This window comes from Eptatretus burgeri, chromosome 9 (assembly GCF_056783735.1).
Source record: "Eptatretus burgeri isolate ZD-2024b chromosome 9, Ebu_testis_v1, whole genome shotgun sequence".
Lineage (NCBI taxonomy): Eukaryota > Metazoa > Chordata > Myxini > Myxiniformes > Myxinidae > Eptatretus > Eptatretus burgeri.
In genome coordinates, this window is record NC_140969.1 from 64,653,364 (window position 1) to 64,679,501 (window position 26,138).

Here is a 26,138-nt window from a genome sequence, read left to right on the forward strand (position 1 = left end):
GCTGCAGCTCGCCGTCGAAGCTGCCCGAACAACACAGGCGCGCATTGCCTCATGAACGCCGCCGAAGCGCGAGAACTCATCGCGAGAGCTGACACGGCTCCCGCCGCTCCCGAACCGCACATCACCATTGCAGGCAGCAACGAACGGCCGCTCCCGTTGCATCGACGCAGCTCCCGCCGCCAGAACCTCGCCCTCGGGCCTCGACGAAAGCATCGAAGAGAGCACCGGCACACCTGGAGGTACGAACTGGAGATCCAGCCCGAGGTGCGCCAGCCAGTCCCGACCCAAAAGGGCGGGCCCCTCCCCTCGCACCACGAACACCGAGAGCCGGGCGCGTCGACCTCGGTAGCGCACTGAGACGTCGGCCCTCGCAAGCGGTGCAATCACTTCACCGGTGTACGTGTACAGCGACAAGGCCGTCTCGACCAGGCGAAGACCACGAGCCGCCTGCTCGCCCATGACCGACACTGCAGCCCCGGTGTCCACGCAAAACACGGTCGGCTCGCCATTCACTTCGACCTCCACCGTGAACGGCGTCGTCATCTCCGGACCAACGGAAAACAGACTCAACTGTGGTTGCATCTCCTGCTCCGGCCCGCCGGCATCGCCATGCCCCGGCTGCAGGCCGATCTCCAGGTCACTGGGGTCCTCCCGCACCTCGTCATCCAAGACCCCAACGGAGGCCCCCGCCATCCGACACACACGCTTCAAATGTCCCACCTTGTGACAATGCAAACACACGGTGTTCTTATACGGGCACATTCGTCGCAGGTGCGGACCACCACACCCCCAGCACCCCTGGAAATCCACCTCGCTCCCCGTGCGACCGTGCTGCGGTGCGCGCCCTCGTCCCGCACCGCCAGACGCGCGTGCGACCTGCGGCACCTGGGTCATCGCGCGGACCCCGGGCTGCACGACCTGTGGCGCCTGGGTCATCGCGTGAACTCCGGGATGTGCGACCTGCGGCACCTGGGTCACCGCGTGGACCTCGGGATCAGCCGACATGCCCCAGCTGGAGCTACTCATTACGTCCTGGCCAGCGATGGTGCGGACATCCGTGAGTGTCTGCTCGACAGACGAAACAGTCCCGACTGCCGAGTCGAATGTGACGTCGGTCAACCGCAGGATGGCTGCTACCATCTTCGCGTCTCGCAGACCAGAAATAAAACGATCTCTGAGTCGTGCCGGACGCTCCTCTGCCATGAACTTGCAAGGCACGGCCGAATGCTTCTTCCGTGCTACGAAGTCTGCAACGCGCTCCTCGCCACCCTTCGCGAGGTGATCGAACTGGAACCGCGCGAGCTGCAACGACTTCTCTGGCGCCAAGTGGGTCTTCATTTTCGCCACGATGTCCTGAAACGATAGCCCGTCATCACTGGGCTTATCTGGAGCCACCAAATCACTCAGCAGCCGGTAGTGCTCCGTTGATAGCGAGGCGAGCAAGATCGACTTGCGTTTTTCTTCATCATCTACATCATTCGCGCGGAAGTAGCAACCCAATTGTTCAGAAAACAACTCGAAGTCATCTCCCCCGAAAACGGGCACGCGCCCGTGCGCCATGCCCCGACCTTCTGCCATGCTCGTGCTGGCGAGACCCTTGGCTCCGTAGCCTGGAACCGCATGGGTTATTCGCTGCCGCCCTGCACATGCCGATCCGAAGATCCTCGTCAGCCAACTGTAGTGTCGTGTAGAAGATGCTTAGCAGGCAGACACGAGCGGAGGAACAGTCGAGCCCGGCTGTGGGGTACAAGCGCGAGCGCGGGCGTACTTTGCCCGCGGCTCTCCTTTATTACGTACTCAACACACTCACGAGCCGTAGCACTACGACACCACTACGACGCCTCAGGCGGCGCGCACTCCTTATATTCCTGGCAGACACGATGCTCACGACGACCACTCCCCCCATCATCATCCCCCGCCCCGCAGGCCCGCAGGCTATACCACAGTTGTAACCCGTAATGGGGAACGTGGCTGAGCTTCCCTTCCCCATCGGCCACGCCCACGCGACAACGTGTCTTGTCATTGGTTGGTAAATAAATGGCCATAACTTGGGAATCACTTGTCCGATTAATATCAAACCTTGAAAAGGCACATACTCAGGTCCCCAGCAATATACCTGGCAAGTTTCAATTAGATTGGACCAGCGGTTGTCAAGAAACAGCGGTCTCACACATACACATACACATACACACATACACCCACACACACACACACACACACACACACACACACACACACACACACACACACACACACACACACACAAACACACACACACACACACACACACACACACACACACACACACACACACACACACACACACACACACACACACACACACACACACTCTGCTGGAATTATAGATAGATATCCGGGAATCCTTAAATAATAAACACCTGTACACATCCTCGCATTGAGGGTGCCTTTTGAGAGCATCTATCATGAAATTTTAAATATATTCGAACATTTGCTTTAAAGTTTCGAAAAGTTCACGTTACTATTTAAAGATTATTCCATTTAATGTGTTGTAATTTCGTAAATACACAATTTTCTCGTCATGAACAGGAGCCTCCATGACGGGTCTCGCTATTGGCTCCATCAAGGCACGTGACGAAATATCGGAAGTTGTTATTGCCTTTAGGACGCAATAGGATATGTCCGTTGGGATATGTCCAGAGTCCTTGTTTTTATGTATACATCGTCGAGGCTCGTGGAAGAGCTCGTACTCGTACACTGAACGAATTAGGACGCAGCAAGACAAAAGGAACAGAAGAGAGAGAGAGGGGGAGAGAGTGGGGTGGGGTGGGGGTGGGAAATTGCCAGCAGCAGAGTTGAAGGCCAAGATAGAGGGAGATGGACAAACAATGGGGGGGGGGGGGCGGCAGGAGAGCATGCATGGGATGGACAAGATGGATAAAGAAGGAAACTCAGGAAGGAAAACTGGAATTTGAAAGGTGAGGGTTAACGAGGGTTGAAAAGATCTTGGTTTGGGATTGGAGGCGATCTGAGATGGTGGTGAACAGCCGTCTTGAAGACCTGGAAGGAAGGATGAGATTGAAGAGAATGGGGACAGTTGATTCCACAGGTGGGGGGGGGGAAATAGATGAACAAATGAGTGGAGGTGAGCAGTGATCCTGGATTTAGGTAGTTTCACCGGAAGGGGGTTGATGGTGGACCGTGTGTGTCCTGCAGAAACTTAGGGGCATGGGGAGTGGGTGGAACAAAGCACACAGAGAGAGATAGAGAGCAGAGGGTGCAAGACCAGGAAGGGGGTGGTGGAAGACCGAGACCACTGACCTATCTGTGATGGTGAAGTAATAAGCCCATACATTCAGCTTCGTCGCTGGAGATTCCAATAATCTTGAAGACCTTGGTTTCCATAGCATCAACCTAAGCAAGATATGAGGCAAGGGAGCCAGCCCAGATTGGAGAGCAGTACTCCATCAAGTTAGGGATTAAGGCCTTGGATGTGGATGGGAGTTGAGTTGTGCCAACGAAGGACTTTGTATGCCGGAGGATGCCCAGTCGGCTGGCTTTGGAGGCTAACAGTAACTTTGAAATGTGGTTTGCCCAAGAAAGATCATTGCTGAAAGTGAGACCCAGGAGTTTGAATGTTCTCCTTAAGAGGATTGTTAAGAAAGTCGATACAAGGTTTTGCCTGATGGTCCTTTGGGAGAGAGAGATATAGCAGAGAAGCAGAGAGTGTGACATTTGTCAGAATTGAAATACATATTCTGAGTGATTGACAAGCTTGTGATTTTACCAAAGTCTGAAGAGAGGGAAGAGGCTACAGCCTGTCTGTCTGAAGGATGAGTGATGTTCCAGTAGAGGGTGGAGTCATCAAATAGACAAAGCAGGTTTTCCAAAGAGACAGAAAGATCATTAAAGAAGATCAGGGATAGGACAGTGCCCAGCACACTGCCTTGGGAGCACTCCAGCCTTGACAGGGAGACGAGGTGAAAGCAATCTGTTGAGTTATACACGTTGACTACGATAATAGACAAAGTCAGTATGCCATGTGTGGAATTGGTCTTGGACACCATAAGCAGAGAGTTTGAAGAGAAAAAGTAAGACAAGATGTCAGACTATCAAAAGCACAAGATATGTCCAGAGACAGCCCTGATCTCATCTCTGACATTGAGGACTTCCATCCATTGTTGGGTGAGTAGAAGCAGCATGTCCAAAGTGGAGTGACCTGGTCTGAAACCAAATTGGTGATCTGAGATGAGGTTATTGGAGAAAAGGAAGGATTTCATATCAACTGCGATGATGGATTCCATGACCCTGCTGATGATTGTAAGTAAGCTGATATGTCTGTAATTAAGAGGATCAGTTTTTGCACCTTGCATTTTTAAGTAGTGAAAGTGAAGTTTCTCAAAATTTGAATTAACCCGACTCCCTTTTTTCCTCACTCCACCCCCTCCCCCATTTGCAGAGCTGTTTTTCTGTAATGTATTGAAGGAGGTGGAAGGTTTTGAGATTTCACTAACTCGAGATTCTGGTGCAAGCCGGGTTCTCGAGCAGTTCCTCCGTGTTGGTCCAGCTGCCTGCATTGAGGCCCTTCTTGGGCCTCTCTGTCGAGCTCCTCCAACTGTTTTGTGTCACTGCTGCGTAGCTCGGGTATTGGAGACTGGTCTTCAGCAGCTTCCACGGCTGCTGCGCTCTGAGACAGATCTGCATCAGAACCTGGTGGAACTTGTGGTCGATCTTGTAAACAACGTGACTCCAGTGTTATCTGAATTTGCCTGTGACATTTATGGCAGTTTTGTGCTCAGGACATTGCTCCAGCTTCTCTCTCGTTTTTGTGTGAGAACGGCGGTTGCATACAACAGGGATACAGGTACAACCACACGAGACAGTATCTCGATCATTACTTGTGTAATGCTGTATTTGCACTGGAAGCGATGGTACATAATTGGGCAGTCTGACTGGAGAGGAAAGAAAGAGCCAAACATTTGCGACATCCCGGAGGTCGTTGGCTTCAAATAATTGTACTGTACATACTCTCGTTTTCCATTATTTCTATAATCTATGCCTGTCTTGTTATCTAACTTTCTTATCCATCCTTCAACAACCGCTTTGTTTTTGTATCGCTTGTGGGATAAAGAAAAGAAGCCGATCAATAAGCAGGAAGATCAGTGGGATGTGGAAGACTTTCCTCTGCCAGAAAGATTTCCAGTGCTGCTGAAATTGTTGTTGGAACAGGGGGTGTGCCCAAACATCTTGAGTAAGTACTTAATGGAGTACAAGAGGAAGATTTTGTACAAACTTAAAATAAAAATGTGTGGCTTTGTAAGTCTAACAGGTTTTGCATTTTGATGGAAGACTAATGACAAGACTAAACTAGAAAGAGCAATCACAGGTTGCAGACCCTTTACCAAGGCATTTGTGTGGTTTTATAGTACATACTTTATAGACTACTCAGTACTCGCATTCTAATTGTACATATTTTCTGGACTAATAGAGGTACTCGGTTGAAAAAAAGATGTGTAAATTTTTTTTTGTCTAAAAACACACTTTGTGTGTCAATGAAAGGAAATAAAATGAAATGTAAATTTTATTCATTAGTATTCTAAATATTTTAATAATAAAGGTTTGTTGAAAATTTCATAACAAAAGCTCAAATTATAAAAAAAAAAAAAAAAAGTTTTCTTGGAAAGACATTGAAGCTCAAATGGTAAATAAATAATGTGACAAGTAATTTCAAACAAAATACTGTTGCGAATTCGCGCCCGCCGGCGTGCGAACGGCCACGTGACTCGAATCGCGGAACGTCGCCCACCGGACGGACAATTCTGTCGTGACCCTCTCGGACTAACGCCGGGAGCTAGTCACGGGTGGGCCTTTCGGCCTCACCACCATCGTGCCAATCCGCCACCCGCGTGGGATAGGGTTGTTCGCCAAACTCAACCTACCTAAGTACCCACGCGGATGGTAGACCGGGCGATCGCACCTCGCCGCAGGTCGACTCCGGACACGGGCCGCTTAAGCGATCCGTTCCGTGCTATCGGGATAACCGAGCGGTGTTATCATCGGCCTCGACGGTTCCGATTAATTATCGGGCGTATTAAGCCCACGACGAACCCGTTACATGAAGCAAGGTGGAGATTCATTTAAAGAAAAGAAGCGAAACGGGAAAACAGTTCAACATAATGCACATTTATTCCGCGGCACACGGAGAGCACACATATACAGCCAAACAGAATGCACATATAAAGCAACTAAAACAAAAACAACAATGCAGATCTACAACCGACGACGCGTACACACGACAACACTTACACAGTTTTACTTCACAGACGGCGCCGACACACATTTACTCAAAAGCAAAGGAAAAGAAAGCCACTCTCATAGGCAAGGGGGCAGACGGGCCCGTAGGCCAATGTGTGCGCGGGACCTGGAGGAGCGGCCAGGCCCACGAGACCGGGTGGGTCCTACCCGCGTCTTCGTGATGAGCCGCAAATGTGGCAGCGCGGTGGTACCCCGACTTCGTGCTCCTTCGCGGGTTTCGTTGGCACCGCTTGGAGTGGGGTGGGAACGGGGCCCCCTTTTCGCACTATCTCAGCGCAGGGGAAAGGGGGAATTGTTGATGCTCTGGGGAAAGAGTATAGCTGGCTTGCTTGGGTCCCGTGACGAGCGATTCCACCGCGACCTCGTCGCCGACCGCCGTCTTCCTTGCCTTGGACCCGAGCTCCTTGGACTCTTCCCCCAATTCTCCTCAGCCGACTGCCGAAAACCACCTGGACGCCCTTGCCTCCCAACTCCACTCCGCGCTCCAACCCGACTTGACTGCCTCGCAACAACAACTCTTGCGCAACAACTCTTCTTTCTCTCTGCCCCAAAACTCTCTTCGCTTTTCTGCCACTCAACTCTGCTTTTCTGCTCGGCGTTTTATAGGCCGGCAGGAGAACCCATATGCAAATTTCCGGATCAGGATGAGCTCGGGGGTGGAGCCATGCTCGCCCATTGGACGGAGGAAGAGGGGTGTGAATCTCCCCTGATCCTAGAATTTGCATATCTCGATTCCACACAGACGCGCCTGGAGGCGGGGCCAAGCCACCCCACGCTTGCTGATTGGACGGATCAGAAGTGGGCGTGTAGCATTCCTGATCCAAATTCTCCTCGGAAAGGCCGCATTTTGCACTCGCGGCTCGGCGCGTATCTTGTACGAGCCCAGGACAGCCCGACGCTCGGTGCTCACAGGTGGTGCGGGAATGGCGGTAGAAGGAGGGAGGTGAGGGTGGTGGTGGTTTGATGGTCATGGTGCGTTTGGGAATGGCATGATGCGATGATGTGGGAGCGAGTTGTGAAGGTAAAGGTTGTGGCTGTTGGCGTTGTTGTTGTTAAGCGGCGTTGTGGTTGGTGGTTGTTGTGTGATGGCGGTTGGTTCAAAATAAAGATAGAACAGAAAAACGGCTATCTCAAAGCGTCGCAGCCCGAATGAATCACATTTATTCCCTCTAAACAACGGGTTTGGGGCTAACTACACATGTACTTACAGAAATCTCACCTATGGGACCTGAATGGTGGTTTGCGAATTTCCACAACCGTAACAATACATAAAAACCTGACCAACTCGTGCAGCGGTGGACGGGCTAATAAAGCCTCTTTCTACTTCATGTGACTTTACTTTTTGACACAATTATTAATTTGTGTTCTCCCTATTCTCATAATATGGGTTTGTTGAAAATTTGATGACACCAAATGTGCTCTGGAGACACACGCACGCATGCACATGCACACGCACATGCACGTACACACACATACTGTATATGCACATATATATATATATATATATATATATATATATATATATATATATATATATACATGCATACACATATGCACACGCATACATATACACACTGCACAGGGGATGGGCTGATTTTCAAAATTCTGCAAGTTTTCTTGTCTGTTTTAAATAGCCAATGTACTGCATTGTCTTGTTCACTCACCTTCCTTTTTTTAATATAATTTTATTTTTTGTTGTTGTTTAGCACCTTTCTCATGAACACCACATTTTCCAATAAGAATTTATGTATAAACTGGAGTTAGGTTCTGTTGAACATTTCTCATCAGAAAAAAAAACCATCAACAGTTGAAATACTCGACATGTATCGTGAATTCCGAAATTAAATTATGTTTCAAAATAAAATAAACAAGTCCAGATACATTCAAAGTACACTACGCCCATGCCAAATAAATAACAAATCCTCCAGCGCGCAACATTGCTAGGGCGCCTTCAGTGCCCGGTGATGCCACCATGCAGCACATGAAGACGGAATTGGGAGGGAGCAGTGCACAATAATTGATTTATTAATTAAAATTAATAAATAATAACCGTAAAACAATTAATTTATTAATAAATTGGCTTATAGCATACCTAAACCACCACTGTTTCATTCGAATCCTGTAACTTTTTGAAAATTAAGTAATTCATCGAAAAATGAATATTTAATTGATTAATCAATAAATCAAAAACACCTTTTGTTGCCAAATCACTTGTTCACTATCGTGTCCAAATATCAGCTTCCTAGCTCAAAATGTGCCTGAGATAGTGCCCAGATGAGAAAGACAATAGATAAGTAATAAATCGATAACAATTAAGTAATTAATTGATTAATCAAAAAATGAAAAATGCTGTTTTTGGCAAAGCACATCTTCACTTTTGTTCCCAAATTTCAAATTCCTAGCTCAAAGGATGGCTGATATATCACCCAGACAAACAAACAAGAAAGGAAGAAAAACAAAATAATAAGTAAGCAAGAAAACAAATGGAGTAAAAACTGAGTACTCCCTCCCTTTGGCACTCGGCGATGATGTCATGCATCACCTGGATATGGATTTGGGAAGGAGCGGTGTGCAATTTATAAATGTAAAAGAAATTTAAATAAGACCACTCACTCGTGATTGGTGTTGAGGTTGTTTGTAGAGGTGGGATGGGGTGGAGGGCTGAGTGGTGGAGGTAATAGGACAGCCCAACCACTTTCCCAATATCAACTGCTCATTCTCTGGTATCAAAATGCTGTAAAACCTCTAATTTAGTTTCTAAGATAATTGTTTTTCTTGTTTTCTTACAACCAAACTCACTGGTATCACTTATTGAGTGTTTTTGACTAGTCTTTTTAAGGGATTGAATCATACCTCAAACAACATTAAAATGGCATGATACAACTGTAATGCATCTACATTTGCTTCTGTGTTTACGTGACTTAAAGTTGGTTGCTGTGGCTTGCTGGCAAACGATGTAACAGCGAACATCACAATGTTAAAAATATATATGTTCCCTATTGTATCAAGGACATTATAACAAAACAACGTTAATCAAATCAACGTTAAGTGAGGAATCACTTGTACCACAAACTGACACAACAAAGCCAAGTGTGGAAATTATAACTAATTGACCAATGACAGGAGATGTATTTTGATTACTCAACAGCTCATGGATAATTGATTTGTTAAGAGCTGAACTGTGATTGGTGGTGGACATGAAACAAGTTATTATGCATTACTGAATAAAACTAGAGGGGGAGCACTCGGGAGAGTGCAAAACCTCCGCCGCCAATACTGCTGGGTCACTCAAGTGAACCTTGTATCTTATTCATTAAATATGTCAACAGTGATGACAGAGTTGTGGTTCTTTTCTCCAACACTTTTTTTTTGGGGGTGGGGGGGGGGGGTTGGAAATCACTTCAAACATGAAGAAATGCAAAAAAAAAGAAATCGAAATTTTGTTGGAAAAAAAAGTTGCAAAAATTTTTTTCCTCGAACTTTTTTTTTGGGGTGGGGGGTGGAAATCACTTAAAACATGTAGAAATGCAAAAAAAAAAAAATTTTTTTTTGGGGGGGTTGGAAATCACATGTAGAAAAGCAAAAAAAAAAAGTTCTTTCTTTTGGGGGGTAGGGTAACAATTTTTTTGGGAGGGTTTGGAAATCACTTAAAACATGTAGAAATGCAAAAAAATAAATTTTCTCTAACAATTTTTTTTTGGGGGGGGTAACAATTTTTTTTGGGGGGAGGTTGGAAATCACTTAAAACATGTAGAAATGCAAAAAAAAAATTCTCTTTTTGGGGGGCGTAACAAATTTTTTTTGGGGGGGATGGAAATCACTTAAAACATGTAGAAATGCAAAAAAAAAAAATTGGGGGGGGGGGACCAAGTCCAAAATTTAATGGCATGATCCTTAGACCATACCAAAAACCCCCCTCCCCAACCAAGTTTCGTCGAAATCCGTCGAGGAGTTTTTCCATAAAACTGTTCACTTTCATTTCAACTTCACTACACCAATAGTATACCCCAAAGGAACCTCCATGCCACATATCAGCATCCTAGTACACATATTAAATGAATGGCAAGCTTCCAAATAACTTGCACCAAAAACTTTAACATTGATGTGCTACAAAAAAGTTAAGTTTAAAACATTTGAAATTATTTTTTTATTTCAACTTCACAACATCAATAATATACCCCAAAGGAATCTCCATGCCAAATATCAGCATCCTACTACACATATTAATGAATGGCAAGCTTCTAAATAACTTGCACCAAAAGCTTTAACATTTTCACGCTCACGCTAAAGCTGACGCTGACGCTCACGCTGGGGGTATCGCTATAGCTCTCTGTTCTTCGAACAGGCGAGCTAAAAACGATTGTGCATTAGACAAGTTGTGTCGCTTCTGTTTAGAGTAACTGCAGCAAAATAGTCGGTGAACATTTTTTCACACAATTTGATTTGGACTAATTTTTTTTTAAATTAAAAACGATGTGCATGATATTCTGATGCAGGATAAGTCCTTTCTAAAGTATGCATTTACAAATTAGTTTACACTTTAAATGAATTTGGATGTAACTGTGTCATCATTGATGGTGCTGCCAGGGTTATAAATCGCTTTTTAAAGGAGGCACAACCGACCTCTGGGAAGGATCATGCTGAGTTTGGCAGCAGTTTAAGTGTTAAAAAAAATTAATCTGCTGTTAGGTTTGTTTTTAATGATGAGAGAGTCGAGTGCGACAGTGATGGTACTCGACTGTGTTGCAGTCTTCAGGGTTTCAGCATCCCATACAAGAGTGTCATGCTGCTAGCTTCTGCCTTAATGTAATCACCACACAAATAGTGTTTGCTGGCAAAGCTGTTTGACAACAGAGTCGCCATGCCGTTGAGTCGTTCTTGCAGTATGCTCCACAAGGCCTCGACTCTCAGTGAGGATAGGTCTGACCAGCGTCACCGACACCTGGTCTTGGTGTTCCCATATCTTGTTGGTGGAGTGCTGCATGGGTTAACTGAGTATGCCCAACATTATATGTAGCATTTATTATCCCCACACTTTTTAGATCCTCGTGGAGGATCTCTAATTCTTATTCACGTTGTTGTGCTTCATCTTCTTCTTGTAGACTTTTTTGTTTCACAGCCTACCGTTTTCATCGAAACTTCCTGAAACTTGGCATGTATATGTAAAAATACACTATGCAGACAGTAACCATCTCCGATTTTGAAAATTCCTCCAAGAAAAAAAGTTATGATGTCAAAATATCTCCGCGCATGGAAATCGCCTAAAAAATTATCTCCGAAACTAGGCAAGCTTTTTGAATTCTGTTTGCGGGAATCGAACAGGGCATTAGCAGAGATGAATTACCACATATATGATACATCACATTGACGTCATATCAATTTTTATGACGTCATTCCTATTTTTTGAAATTTTTTGTTTCACAACCCAGAGTTTTCATCGGATCTTCGTGAAACTTGCCATGTATATGCAGAAAGCCCGGGGCGCGGTAATTTGGTCACAGGAAACTTGGTCACGGTAAAACGGTCACAAGGTAAAATGATCACGAGGTAATTTGGTCACGGTAATTCGGTCACGGTAATTCGGTCACAAGGTAATTTGGTCACGGTGTTATTATTATTATTTATTATTATGCACTGCATTTAAGGCCAGTAAGGCCCAAGAGCAGTAATAAACATTTTCATTTCCTGGCCGGCGAATCTTGTTGGCATAATGACGTATTGACAAAGTTTACTGACTACAATAATGGAATCGATTCTGTCTCTCTCAACTTTTAAATTCCGATCCCATTATAGTAGTCAGTAAACTTGGTCAATACAGCATTATGCCAACAAGATTTGCCGACCATGAAATGAAAATGTTTATTACTGGCCTTAAATACAGTGAATAATAAATAATAATAATAATAATAATAACACTGTGACCAAATTACCTCGTGACCGAATTACTGTGACCAAATTACCTTGTGACCGTTTTACCGTGACCAAGTTTCCCGTGACCAAATTTCCTGTGACCAAATTACCTACATTCGAAAGCCCCCGCGCAGGCAGTAGCCATCTCTGATTTTGGAAATTCTTCCTAGAAAAAAAGTTGACGTCATAATATCGCCGCTAATGGAAATCGCCTATACCGTTATCTCCAAAACTAGGCAAGCTGTTTGAATTTTGTTTGCGGGAATCAAGCCGGGCATTAGCACAGATAATTTATCACAAACCTGATGCATTACAATGACGTCATCATTAAGAGGACGAGGATCTTAGCTCATTTGAGCTTGTTTTTAAAACAGGGGGATAATGTAATCAGTTTTATCTGTCTGTCTGTCAAGCTATCTCCTCCTGAATGGTTGTGCAGAAATTCACCAAACTTGGTAATGATCACCACATGGTAAGAATGTGCGAGAGGAGTATCATTTTTCGTCATGCCCCTTTGAGGCCCTGGAGTGAGGTCAAAAGGTTAAATACCAAAAAAATACAATTGTGAGCACATTTTAAAGTGACTTTTCATGAAACTTTGAATATGCAATCATCATTGGGGGATGCATGAAATGTATAACGATTGTTTTTTTTTTGTGGATTTTTCCCCCGGTTCATGCCTCGGGGTGGGGACTTTGGGTCACAAGGGTCAAAACAGATTTTTTTTTTAACTCAAAATTTGACTTGGGGTCATTCCTGGTGAAATTGTCGTCATCTTTCAACTTTGCTTAAGGTGGGAGGTATTGGGATTTGCGATGGCGTGCCATCGACTTCACTCATTTTTTTAAGCTCTTTTTTTCATTTGCACTCTTTTTTTTTTTATTCATTCAGTTTTTGTAGAAGAGGAGGCAGCCAGCCATGTGCTACAAACGGCCTTGCTGGTTCTGCATGCTCGGAATGCCTCACTGTGCAGTGCCCTTTGTGTGGTTATCTGTAATGCTCTGGGTGCTGGGAAACAGGAAAGCAGGTACCACAGACTCTTCAATGCTTATCCCAGTGAACAGTTTAGCAGTTTTATTTTTATTACTATTATTATTATGATTATTCATTTATTCAGAAATATCTCACCTTTTCATCGATAATATGTTTGTTCCACAGAGCTTATATTTTGAGCCACTCGGGCATTGTTCGTAATATCAAAGCAAAGTTCGACTTGCATGCTGTCCCTTTGACATTTGCGATAAATTGTTGTTTTGATAGTGCACTACTGGAGCGATTTAAAGATCGGACAAGTAGCCATGTAATCGAGCACCTCATCGAGGTTGCAGACGATGAGCAGCTTAAGATCCTCTACAAACACCATATGCGGGGAAACGTTCCTGCTCTGGCCTTGCATCCTACAGCCAACTACACCGTTCAAAGATTCATTGGAAAATGTTCTGAGAGGCAGGTGGGATGGTTCCCATTATTTATTTATGTTTGTTTATTTGCTTTTTCTGATTTAATTTCCCTATTTTTCATGAAAGTGGAACCTGTATGTTCTGCGAATGTATACATTGGCATGTCATCCTTCTCCATTAACATTTTTAACTTCCTTAAGTTAACAAAAGTGTTGAATCTAAACCTTAAATTAATGACATCGATGGTAGGATTATCATGAAACTTTAGAGGATTGTTCTCAAGTTTACTCAAACCAGCCCCCAACTCACAATTATTTAAGTGAGCCATTGTTAGATTTATAAAAAAAAAGAAAAAATGTGACCAGCCTTTTTCGGCTCCATCAGCCAAATAGTTTGAATGGCCAGGTCCAGGTGAGTCACACAATACTTTGGCATATTTTGGATTGCGGAAAAGGGTATTCTTGATCGGGCAAAAGAGCAGAAGTGTTTCCTTGCTTTGCATTGTTTTTAGTTCTGCAAGTTGTTCAAGGAATTGGTGCCCTGGTTGGAGGCTGTGCTGGCTCAGGGACACATGGGAATAGTTACCAGCTTAGCAGAGGCTGTAGTGCGACTGCAGAAAAGACAAGATCAACTGCTTGAGACTCTTCTAAAGGTTTGTTTCCCTTATGGGTGAAATGTGCAGTATTCACCTGCCTTGTGCAATGCTCACCTTTCCCTGTCTCCCTCATCCTTCCCCCACTTCCCCAGCACATTCCCTTTTCACCTTTTTCCACTTGCATAACACACCACTCCTCAACTTTGACCTCATTCTTCATTTCTTTCCTTTCCACTCATTGTCTTCTCATCTATTTCGGACTTTGTTATTGACGTGCTTTGCAGGTTTTTCACTGCGATGTTGAAACCCGACAAAGTTCCGCCCTGCGATTATTTGCCTCCATGTTCACATATGAGATATACTTTGAACTTGGAGAAGATGACGATCTACCCTCGGTTAGTAATGTGGGCGTTGAAAAACCGTGGGTGTCCGATTTTGCAGGCACATCCTGTTTTAAAAAATATTTTATCATGATTATGGCTCATGGATAAGCTTGCACTGTGCATTAGTTGCATGACATAGTCATGATCTTATGGTCCCATGGATGTATTCCCACAAGACACTTATCAAAATTTCATGAACCTGTGCTGGGAGAAGTAATGTAATTTGAGAGAGAAAAAAATTAGAATGGGAAAATTTGGAGGAGAGAAGAGAAATGGAAAAGTTTGTTCAGAGTGCAGTGGAAATGGTAATGTCTAGTCTTATTCTTCTTCTTTTGTATACAAAACAAGGCTGCAGGGTAGCATCATTGGCCGAGGGTGTGGTTATGCCACTGATGCAGTACCCTCTGTTTGTTAGGTAGGAATTAATAATTTGTTCAGGGTGCCGGCGTTAACTCACCTTCTCTTCGTGAAGACCATTGGATCTTTAATCTTTAACATCCACCAACTAATGCTGGAAGACAAGACGCCCATTTCAACGTCTACCTGAGGGACGGAGCACACACACTGATGAATCACCCTACCTGTGAAACACCGGGATGACAGTTTATAGCTGTCATGATTAGAACCCAGGCTAGATGGCTGGGAGTATGCATATCTTTACGCCATCCTGTCAACCTAATGTGTCGAGTAGGGATACTGGACTGGCATCCCAGCAGTAGTTATGGGTTCAAATTTGGCTGAAGGTATCCCATTCTCAGGAAGATTACCATGCAGTTATCATATTCTTGCAGGAATGAGGTAATCTGTCTGGTCTGACCTCCATATTTTGAGGATACACTTTTTTCATTGATTAATTATTCAATGCATGAACACAGCTATGGGTTTTAGGGGGTAAAAATTATCAATAGCCCCAGGGACTTAAGGTTGGAGGAGCACCCCAATTTTCTCTACGTAAATGTGTATCGTATAGCGCCACCTGGTGGAAGACTGTATTACAAGCTGTAATAAAGTACGCCAGACCGCATAGAAGTGGGAAATTAACCCATCCATAAACACAGATTATTTGCTAATTGTAATTTATCAATCAGCGATTTATAAATCGGCCTGTGCACTGAATGTGCGATATAATTAGGAACTTGCTGTTATTATAAATTACATTGAAAACAAGCCTTGCAACTAATGCTTGTGTATAACAGCTATAATAAGTTTCAACATAAAATTACCACTCAGGTTATGATCAAATGCAAACAAAGTCCAATTTAACCATTTCCTGATTCATCGTGTTTTTGTTTTTTTTTGTTTTTTTTTCATATTATGATTTCACTTATGTGCCACCAGGACAAACTCCAAATGCTGCACGAGAGTACATATCACGATGTGACGTACCATGGTTCTGTGCTGGTCCAGAACTTGTTGCGGTTCCAGGATCCTGCACTGATCGTGAACGGCCTCCTTTCTTTGAAACCATCTCTTTTGCTGTCGTTGTCATGTAGCCAGTTTGGCAGCAGGGTGGTTGATGTTTTCTTTCGGAGCCCAACTGTGTCCAGCCAATTCCATGAAGAGTTCCTTACCATACTAAAGGTGCATGGACCATTATCGTGCAACTTCCACCATTGTGTCTGAACATTGTTATCATTCAATGAAACGAGTGATCAAAAGCTTTGCTTCACTTGTAATTTGTATTATATCGATCTTTTTTAGGCTCCTCTTTTTGAAGATTTCTGGTATTTAAGAATACCCATCCCCTCCCTTCCTCGTTCCCTACTCATATAGGACAGGTTGTTTTCCATGGCATGCACCAAGCATGGCAGCCGTGTGATTGATGGAATATGGACATCAGTGTCGTTGCCACAGAAACAAGCCATGGCGCAGGAATTAGGCACGTGATCTTCCTTGTATTGCCTTTGCTCCTTCATATTTTTGGAATTCCACCCCAACCCCCCCCCCCCCCCCCCAATGCACATAACATCCATACGTGTAATGAATATTCTTTCCAAATTAGAACCCTTTGTGATTCTGCACTGCAGTTATGCATCTCTGTTGTCAACAGCATTCTGTGTTGTGTTTGCTCGAAACAGCCTTCCTTGTTTGGAGTAAAACCAACGTACTAACGAAACAGCTGACACCATTAACTCCCAGAAAACAATTTTACTCAACTGTATTTATGTGGCCTTGTTTGTCTAATCAGATTTGTTTGCTTTGTCACAGCTCTGAAGCATTCTGAGCTTCGTCAAAACCAATTTGGGAAACACGTCGAGAGGAATTGTGGACTGGGTCATTTCTTGAGGCGTCGTGGTGAATGGCAGGAAGTTCAGGCACAGCATTCACGGAAGCGTAGGATGCTTGCTGACATTTTGGATTGATGAAGATGCAATCTGACGATTAACAGAGGCTTTATATATTTTTTAAATCAAATGTAATATTGTATAATTAAAGCTTTTACAGTTGAGGGTTTTTTTTTCTCCTATTAAATGTTGAAAAAAAAAAACACCCTGCAACGATAATGCAGCTCTTCGTGGAAGCTTGCATGAGGGTTTTTGTTTGTTTTCTTGTTTGTTTGTTTTTGTACAAGTGTTACTTTTTCTTTTCTTTTTTTAACTGAAGATGTTTGCAGCATTGTAATCTCCAACATTTACACATCTAGCATTGCCATTTATCCATTGGTTGACTCATGTGTACATATCGTTTGTCCTGATGTGCAATTGAAGTGTCCTTGGTTTGATTCTGGTTGTGGCTTTTTCATTTGATGCGAGCATTGTGTGAAAATTTGTCTCACGGAAAGTTTCACTGTGCAATGTGCAGGACGTGCACCATCAAGTGTTGCTTGCTATATCCACAAATGTCATACAGCATCCTTCTTTCATTCAAATCCGTGCATGAACTACCTCCAGAGTTTTGCCCTGGACGACATTCTCTCCGATACTCTGGAGGCTGCTCTCTCGTCAATAAGTTTTCCACCAATAATATTTCTGCTTCTTGAAAATCCTTCATCACTTTGCAGCAGCTCGCTCCTCTTCCTTGACCTCGATACGTCAAGGCGAACAGCCTAGTTACATCATTATGAGCCAATCAGGAGACTACAAGAAGGTGTGAATAATTTGGGCCATTAAAGTAATTGTAGTAGTTAGCACCTGCAATTATTAAGCGTAGGTAAAGCAGAAAATAGTTTGTTTTGAATAAAGAGCAGCAGATGAGGTCGGTTTGGAGTTCAAAGAAAACAAAATTGTTTTACCATTTTTTTTTTGTTTACCATTTTAACAACCTGATGTGGAAATTCTCCAAATGTTAAAACTTCCCAGTAGTATTAGCGGTGGTGAAGGGGAGGAGAAAAAAAATTGCGTGTTTCGTGCAGATGCCTTGGTGAATTTCAAAGGGATGTTATGCATATATTCACCGGGCGTAGTGGCGTGCGCCTGTAATCCGGCTACTCGGAGGCTTGGATTGGAGGATCGCTTAAGGACGGGAGCTCTGCGCTGGGCCGCGCTATGAGAGGGCGTAGGGCAGCACGGACTCATGGCGAAACCCAATCCTTATCCCTGTGTCGTAAGAGGTGACCAGGGTTGCGTCAGGAAGGGCATCCAGCATAAAACCTGTGCCAAATCTGTATGCGGATCATAACGGATGATCCGCTGTGGCGACCCCGAACGGGAGCAGCCGAAAGAAGAAGAAGAGTTGTCATGCATATATTCGATTAAATACACTACGTGGCCAACGGTATGTGGACACCTACTCGTCCAACATCTCATTCCAAAATCATGGGCATTAAATGGAGATGGTCCCCCCCTTTGCTGCTGGAATAGCTTCCACTCTTCTGGGAAGGCTTTCCACGAGATGTTGGAACATTGCTGCAGAGATTTGCTTCCATTCAGCCGCAAGATCATGAGTGAGGTCGGGTACTGATGTTGGGCGATTAGGTCTGGCTCGTAGTCGGCGTTCCAATTCATCCCAAAAGTGTTACACGGGGCTCTGGCCAGGACTCTGTGAAGGCCAGTCAAGTTCTTCCACACCGATCTCGACAAACCATTTGTGTATGGACCTCGCTTTGTGCACGGGGGTATTGTTATGCTGAAACAGGAAAGGGCCTTCCCCAAACTGTTGCTACAAAGTTGGAAGCACAGAATTGTCTTGAATGTTATTGTATGCTGTAGCGTTAAGATTTCCCTTCACTGGAACTAAGGGGCTTAGCCGGAACCATGAAACACAGCCCCAGACCATTATTCCTCCACCACCAAACTTTACCACCTCCACCAAAATGCCAACTCGATGCATTCAGGCAGGTAGCGTTTTCCTGGCATCCACTGAACCCAGATTCATCCATGAAGCGTGATTCATCTCTCCAGAGAATGCGTTTCCACTGCTCCAGAGTCCAATGGCGGTGAGCTTTACACCACTCCAGCTGACGCTCTGCATTGTGCATGGTGATCTTCGGCTTGTGTGCGGCTGCTCGGCCATGGAAACCCATTTCATGAAGCTCTCGACGAACATTGTTTGTGCTGACGTTGCTTCCAGTCAGTTTAGAACTCGGTAGAGAGTGTTGCAACCGACGACAGATGATTTTGCCGCGCTACAAGCTCCAACACTCTGCGGTCCCGTTCTGTGAGCTTGTGTGGCCTACTACTTCATGGCTGAGCTGTTGTTGCTCCGAGACGTTTCCGCTTCACAATACCAGCACTTACAATTGACCGGGGCAGTTCTGGCAGGGCAGAAATTTGATGAACTGACTTGTTGGAAAGGTGACATCCTCTGATGGTGCCACGTTGAAGGTCACCGAGCTCTTTCGTACAACCCATTCCACTGCCAATGTTTGTCTATGGAGATTGCATGGCTGTGTGCTTGATTTTATACACCTGTCAGCAATGGGTGTGAATGAAACAACCGAATCCACTAATTAGAAGGGGTGGCCACATACTTTTGGCTATGTGTATATGGTGCATAAAATAAGTAAAACGAGAATGGGACGAAGCAGAGTGGATACCTCCGTCAGGCTGAACAGTTTATGTTTGTATCCCACCAACAAGTCGGATCTGCATCCGGAGCTGAACCAAAATCTAATTGTTTTTTTGTTTGTTTTTTTTTACAAAAATCTAACCAAGTTTTGTCCAAATCTGTCCATAACTTCTTGAGATATCTTGCTATGTGGTATTCTCATTTTGGCCCTACCTTTCAATGATGAAGAATCACTTGAATTAAAAAAAATTCTCCAATCTGGATCCGGATCTTCATCTAATCAGTTCGTCCTCATCACACACCCAATCTGTCCACCAAGTTTTGTACGAATCCGTCCACAACTTCTTGAGATATCCTGCTTACAAACAGGCAAACAACAAGGATAAATAGATACCCCTCAAAATGTTAAAACTTGGTGGTGGAGGTAACCATCGTGTGGGACTTAAAAGGAAATTGATGCCTTCTTTATAATTAGAATCGACATGTAATTAAAATTAATGATTTTAAATTGGAGAAAAAAAATACAAGAATCTGAAATGTTCATGAACATTGATCATTATCGTTCTCGGGATTTGAAAAAGCGAAGAATCTGTCCCCAACCCAGTCAACATTTGCACTGACCGTGTGCTTGGCAATGAACCCTCTCCACTTTGCGTATGTAATAAGTAAATTTCCCACTGTGCTAGGATGTTCTCAAAACACCCCCAACACCTTTTATTCTAATCCCTGCCCCAACCCACATTTCATTCAGAAATATGAATTTTCAGTGCACGTTTGTAACGAACTAGTAATAGGCGTCCACAACCATCTGTGACCATTTACGGAACGTCGGCTAAGGACCTCACATTTATTTTTACTTCCATACTCACTTTTTCACCTTTATTCACTTTTAAATTTGTTTTCTCCACAACTGTTTGAGCAATTGACACAAAACTTTCAACATTGGAGAGCTTATCCATGGAGAATATTTTAACAAAGTGACATGATTGAAAGTTGGATGGGAAATGTGATTGGCGTTCCAAAAAGTCTGTTTTCTGTAGGCATCTGAACTCTACTCTGGTACTGAGAGTGCTGTGAAGTGTGGTGGTACCATCTCTGACTTATTTCCAGTTGTTACTGGAGTTCGTCAGGGATGTGTGCTGGCCCCCACACTTTTCAGCACTTGTATGGACTGGATTTTAGGGAGGATGTCGGAGAGATCAAGCTGCGGTGCATCGTTTGGGAATGTCAAGATCTTGAACCTTGATTTTGCAGATGATGCAGTCATCTTTGCGGAGACCCCCTCTTGGGGGCCCTCGAGGTGCTGAATAAGGAGTCGGAGCCGTTGGGATTACGGGTTTCTTGGGTCAAAACGAAGATCCAGGCTTTCGGTGGCATCTTGGATGCTGCTGTCCTGTCTGTGTCTGTTTGTAGTGAGGATGTTGAGGTCGTGGAGAGATTCACTTACCTTGGCAGTGATATTCATGTCTCTGCTGGTTGCGAGTCAGAGGTCAATAGACGGCTGGGTCGGGCCTGGGGAGTCATGGATTCAATGGATCATGGGGTGTGGCGCTGCCGGTACCTGTGCGGAGGACGAAAGTCCGAGTCTTCAGGTCCTTGGTACTTCCAGTCTTGCTCTATGGGTGCGAGACTTGGACTCTGACCAAGGATCTGAGACGGAGACTTAATTCCTTTGGTACCAGGTCTCTTCGGAGAATCCTTGGCTATCGCTGGTCGGATTTTGTGTCCAACGAGCGGTTGCTGAGAGAGACTCGGATGAGATTTGTTACCTGCATAGTCCGTCAGTTGCGGCTGTATGGACATGTGGCTCGTTTTCCTGACGCTGATCCTGCTCACCAGATTCTCTCAGCGGGGGAGTCTCATGAGTGAAGGAGGCCAGTGGGCTGACCACGTGCCTCATGGTTGCAGCAGGTTGACCATCATCTCAAGGAGATGGGGATGGGCCTGGCATCTGCCTGGGGGATGGCCAGACGGAGGCCCCTGGAGTACCGGCGGAAAGTGGACGCAGCGACGCGCTGTTCTGGCACATGCTCCCATACCTGACCTGACCTGTAGGCATGGGTAGCAGGGTGTTTCACGTCGCGGGAATAAATGGCCTCAAATTTGCTTTGCTCGGCCTAATAAAGCACAAATTACAATAAGTCGGGAGTCGTGGGATATTTCTTACAAGCGCAAAGCTCCCCTTCCTTTATATGAGACCGTTTCTCTGTATGCACCTTTAACACAGGGACTGAAAATTCGTATCTCGGCTTCTCCTGGACGAAATTGGCTGCAAGTTTCAGGAGTAAATCCTTTTTACATCGAGGTAATGTGTTCCAAATTTCAAAAACGTCCATTTCGGCATTCTTGAGTTTTTTAACAAAAACCTTCGAAATTCACGTTGGTGTCTGTCAGTCTGTCCGTCCACTTGAAATGTGTTGGTGCTCATATCTCAAAGGCTATACATTGAAAGTAACTGAAACTTGGAATATACATAGGCCAAATACATCTAATTAATGGTTTTCAAAACAAATTCCACGTAAGTGCCATAGTTTTTGCTTTTTTGCTCATATTCAACTATCCACGCATCATCCACAAATGTCAGAAATATCATGTCATTCTGCTTGGTTTCCACTGGTGGGCAGCACTATTTATCATTTATGGATATGCATTAGTGGATCAATTTATTTGTACATTATATAAGTAATCTACAATTGTATGAACTCATAACCCTGTGCTCATGAAGCGAAAAGCAGGATTAAGCAATAAGTAGCGTACATACGTATGTCGTACGTTGTACGTGTCTGCATTTTGTTAAGAGCGTACATCGAAAACAGTTCAGCAGAGGGAATTGAAACTGTACCACCTGTTACATGACCATGTGATATAGTGGTCACTTTTGAGGTCAACATAGGCCAAAATTTCTAAAATTGTCAATTTTCATCCGATTGACATGAAATTTGAACAACATTTTCATATAATCTCACTGAATTAAGCCACCAACTAATTTTGAGGTCAACATCGGCCAAAAGATCAGCGTAGACCGAAATTCTAAAATTGTCAGTTTTCATCCGATTGACTTGAAATTTGAACAGGATTTGCAAATCAGGTCACTAAATTCAATCACTAATTATTTTGAGGTCAGTATTGGCCAAAACGTCAACATAGACCGAATTTCTAAAATGGTCAATTTTCATCCGATTGACTTGAAATTTGAAGAAAAGTAGTCTGGTTGAGAAGACCACCCGAGGGGGGGGGGGTAGATATCTTGGGTTCCCACCAGACTCCCCGGAATCGCAGGCTGTCGCACACGGATAACTCCATGACGCAGCGGAACGCTCGCTGACTGTGAACACCAGTAACTCAACCACATGACTTAGGGTCCTCCGTCTAAATCAGTTACCTAATAGTAGATGATAAATGTGGTTTCTGGGATGCCCGTTCAAATGAATGGGGGAAAAGGGAAAAACTTTCTGACTCAATCCTCAAAAGCCCAACATAGGAGACTGATTTTCTCCCCACCTATCCCCTTCCATCCCATACAAGCAAATGTAAAATTGAGACTATGAAAGATTGAGACATTGATTAAAGCACTTCTTCCCCCCAACATATCACAGTCCTTTTATATTTTCATTCCACTCAAAGAGCGAACCAACAAATATTTGCCCATGTTCTACTTTAGGGAATAACTTCATTTTCTTATAACATTCATTTCCATCGAGTATATTCACTTTATCTCTTCAAGCACGAAAGAAAGGGAAGTTCTGTGCCCATGTCTCTCATGGTTATATCTTAAATCATCACAGAACAAAGTTTAGCTAAAAGCAAGCAAAAACAGCTTTTAAACGTAAGTTTTCTCAAAATCATTCAAAGCAAGCCGTTTCATTTTCATGTTAAAATGAGTCAGTCTGGAATCAGCCAAGCTGCCTTGCCCCAACCAAGCCAAAAATAATTCCGAAGTCATTTCCTATGTGGGACACACCCTGAAAAACCAATTGTTGTGTAATCTCCCATTACATCATCAACAGGAGGATATTTATTGCTTCGTATGTTCAGGCTTCGTATGCTCGGGCTTCGTATTTATTGCTCGGGCTTCGTATGTTTTGTTTCGAGAATGGATTGTGCAGATAATTTCTCCGACCTTGCAGATCAATCGTTTTCACAAGATGACAGGTGAGATGCTTAACCCAATTCATTATTTGTTGTTTTATACAGAATTAAATCACTATACAACCAATAATTATTGTATGTCTTTTTTCTAACAGGTTGTCCGCAATAAGAACATAGTTGATAACTGATCTAGAACAGGAGGCCTTTGAATTACACGACGAGTGGCTAAAAATGAATGACTTCCTTGAAGACATTCGATCGTTCAGAAGAGAATTGAATGACATTATTGTTGGCTGGAAAGAAGTTCTCTCACGTCCTCTGACCTTGAATGAGTCGAGTCAAAGGTGAGAAATTATCCCTCTGTCTCTCTGTGTGTCTTTATGTCTTTGTCTCTCTCCCTCTGTCTGTGTGTGTGTGTGTGTGTGTGTGTGTGTGTGTGTGTGTGTGTGTGTGTGTGTGTGTGTGTGTGTGTGTGTGTGTGTGTGTGTGTGTGTGTGTGTGCGCGTGTGCGCGCGCGCGTCTTTGACTCATTATTATTATTTTATTTTTTTCAGTTTAAACACCTTACTGTCTGGATGAACCAAACGCACAACTTAATCTTCTTAAGGTCACTAAATTCAACCACCAACTATTTTTGAGGTCAACATACCATCGATTGTATTTCTAAAGTTGTCAATTTTCATCCGATTGACTTGAAATTTGAAGAGGATTTTCATATCATCTCACTGATTCAACCACCAATTATTTTTGAGGTCAACATAGGCCAAAAGTTCAACATAGGCCAAATTCCTAAGTTCAACATAGGCCAAATTTCTGAAATCCTCAATTTTCATCTGATTGACTTGAAATTTGAAGAGGATTTGCACATTTGGTCATTGAATTCAACTACCAATTATTTTTGAGGTCAACATACCATCGACCGAATTTCTAAAGTTGTCATTTTTCATCCGATTGACTTGAAATTTGAAGAGGATTTTCAGATCATCTCATTGAATTCAACTACCAATTATTTATGAGGTCCACATGGGTCAAAAGATCAACATAGGCTGAGTTTCTAAAGTTGTCATTTTTAATCTGATTGACTTGAAATTTGAAGAGGATTTTCATCTCAGCTCACTGAATTCAACCACCAATTATTTTTGAGGTCAACATAGGCCAAATTTCTGAAATCCTCATTTTTCATCCGATTGACTTGAAATTTGAACAGGATTTGCATATCAGGTCACTAAATTCAACCACCAACTATTTTTGAGGTCAACATACCATCGATTGTATTACTAAAGTTGTCATTTTTCATCCGATTGACTTGAAATTTGAACAGGATTGCAGATCAGGTCACTAAATTGAACTACCAATTATTTTTGAGGTCCACATCGGCCAAAAGTTCAACATAGGCCAAATTCCTGAAATCCTCAATTTTCATCCAATTGACTTGAAATTTGAAGAGGATTTGCACATTTGGTCATTGAATTCAACTAACAACTATTTTTGAGGTCAACATCTGTCAAAAGGTCAACACAGGCTGAATTTCTAAAATTGTCAATTTTCATCCGATTGACTTGAAATTTGAAGAGCATTCTTGGGAAAAATGTCAGGGACATAGAAAAGTCCCCTTTATATGGTATGTGCCATATGGCAAACTATAGAAAAAAGGAACATTCCATGGCTTGTAGAAAATTCCAAACAATAGAAAATAAGACACATTGAAAAAAACATCTCGCGTGCATGCTGTACTAACCTTTTGTGTTCTTCGGAGGAACCAAGTAATGCTCTCAAAGTTCATATAAAGGGGCGCCCTTCATATATTGTTTCGGTTAAAACCTGTCAGTATGTAAAGTTTTTTTTTGTGTACTTTGAAAACGAAAATACATAAGATAATGTGTATGTGTGTGATTAATTTGTTTTTAAAATTGGTGCCCCTTTATATGAACTATTCGAGAGCATTCCTTGGTTCCTCCTAAGAACACAAGGGCAGTACAGCATGCACATGAGATTTTTTTTCAATGAGTCTTATTTCTATTGTTTGGAATTTTATACAAGTCATGCAATGTCCCTTCTTTTCTATTGTTTGTGTAGATACAGATACACGTCAGCACAATTTTAAAACATTTATTCAACAAACAAACAGATTACATTGTGCTAGCACAGGAGATTCTGGACAGACAGATTTACTCCAGATCTCTCAACATAACCGGAGAATCTTCGTCTTTATATAGTTCCCAGTAAGACACAGTTTTTAAAATAATTTTCTGACGCTGACTCCAGTTCGCCCGGTCTTGACAATTTCTAGGTGAACCTTATCTTCAATCTTCTTTGACAGCTCCTGCTTAAATGGTTGGAACACATATTCAAGCCCAGACATATTAATCGCACAGAATGTTACAATGACGTCAAACGCCAACTCCAATGGCCATTAAAACAAGTTTCCATCTTATTTAGGTTAAAAGTCAGTCTGCTTCTCCCAAAACTGGGAAGATATATTCTCTTGAAGCGATCAGAGCTTAGTGGATAGCCTAGACA

At 43.5% G+C, this 26,138-nt stretch overlaps 1 protein-coding gene and 1 pseudogene across 2 annotated transcripts in view; both read left to right on the forward strand.

The window, feature by feature from the left end:
* The window catches only part of NOP9 (NOP9 nucleolar protein), a 21,232-nt gene extending 3,928 nt beyond the window's left edge, over nt 1-17,304 (forward strand). The window contains exons 2-10 of one of the 2 annotated variants that reach the window (XR_015061721.1): nt 4,439-4,843; nt 5,111-5,230; nt 13,096-13,231; nt 13,465-13,654; nt 14,116-14,256; nt 14,484-14,594; nt 15,921-16,163; nt 16,361-16,461; nt 16,791-17,304. Coding sequence is in view for 1 of the 2 variants with exons in the window: in XM_085895408.1 (XP_085751534.1) it covers nt 4,439-4,843; nt 5,111-5,230; nt 13,096-13,231; nt 13,465-13,654; nt 14,116-14,256; nt 14,484-14,594; nt 15,921-16,163; nt 16,356-16,461; nt 16,791-16,945 (1,607 nt within the window). In the remaining variant the exon portion in view is untranslated. Of the gene's footprint in view, nt 1-4,438; nt 4,844-5,110; nt 5,231-13,095; nt 13,232-13,464; nt 13,655-14,115; nt 14,257-14,483; nt 14,595-15,920; nt 16,164-16,355; nt 16,462-16,790 lie in introns of both variants that reach the window. The other variant, XM_085895408.1, reaches the window with a different exon arrangement.
* Nucleotides 17,305-17,974: 670 nt separating this feature from the next.
* On the forward strand, nt 17,975-18,115 carry LOC147020228 (signal recognition particle RNA; annotated as a pseudogene).
* Nucleotides 18,116-26,138: the final 8,023 nt, after the last annotated feature.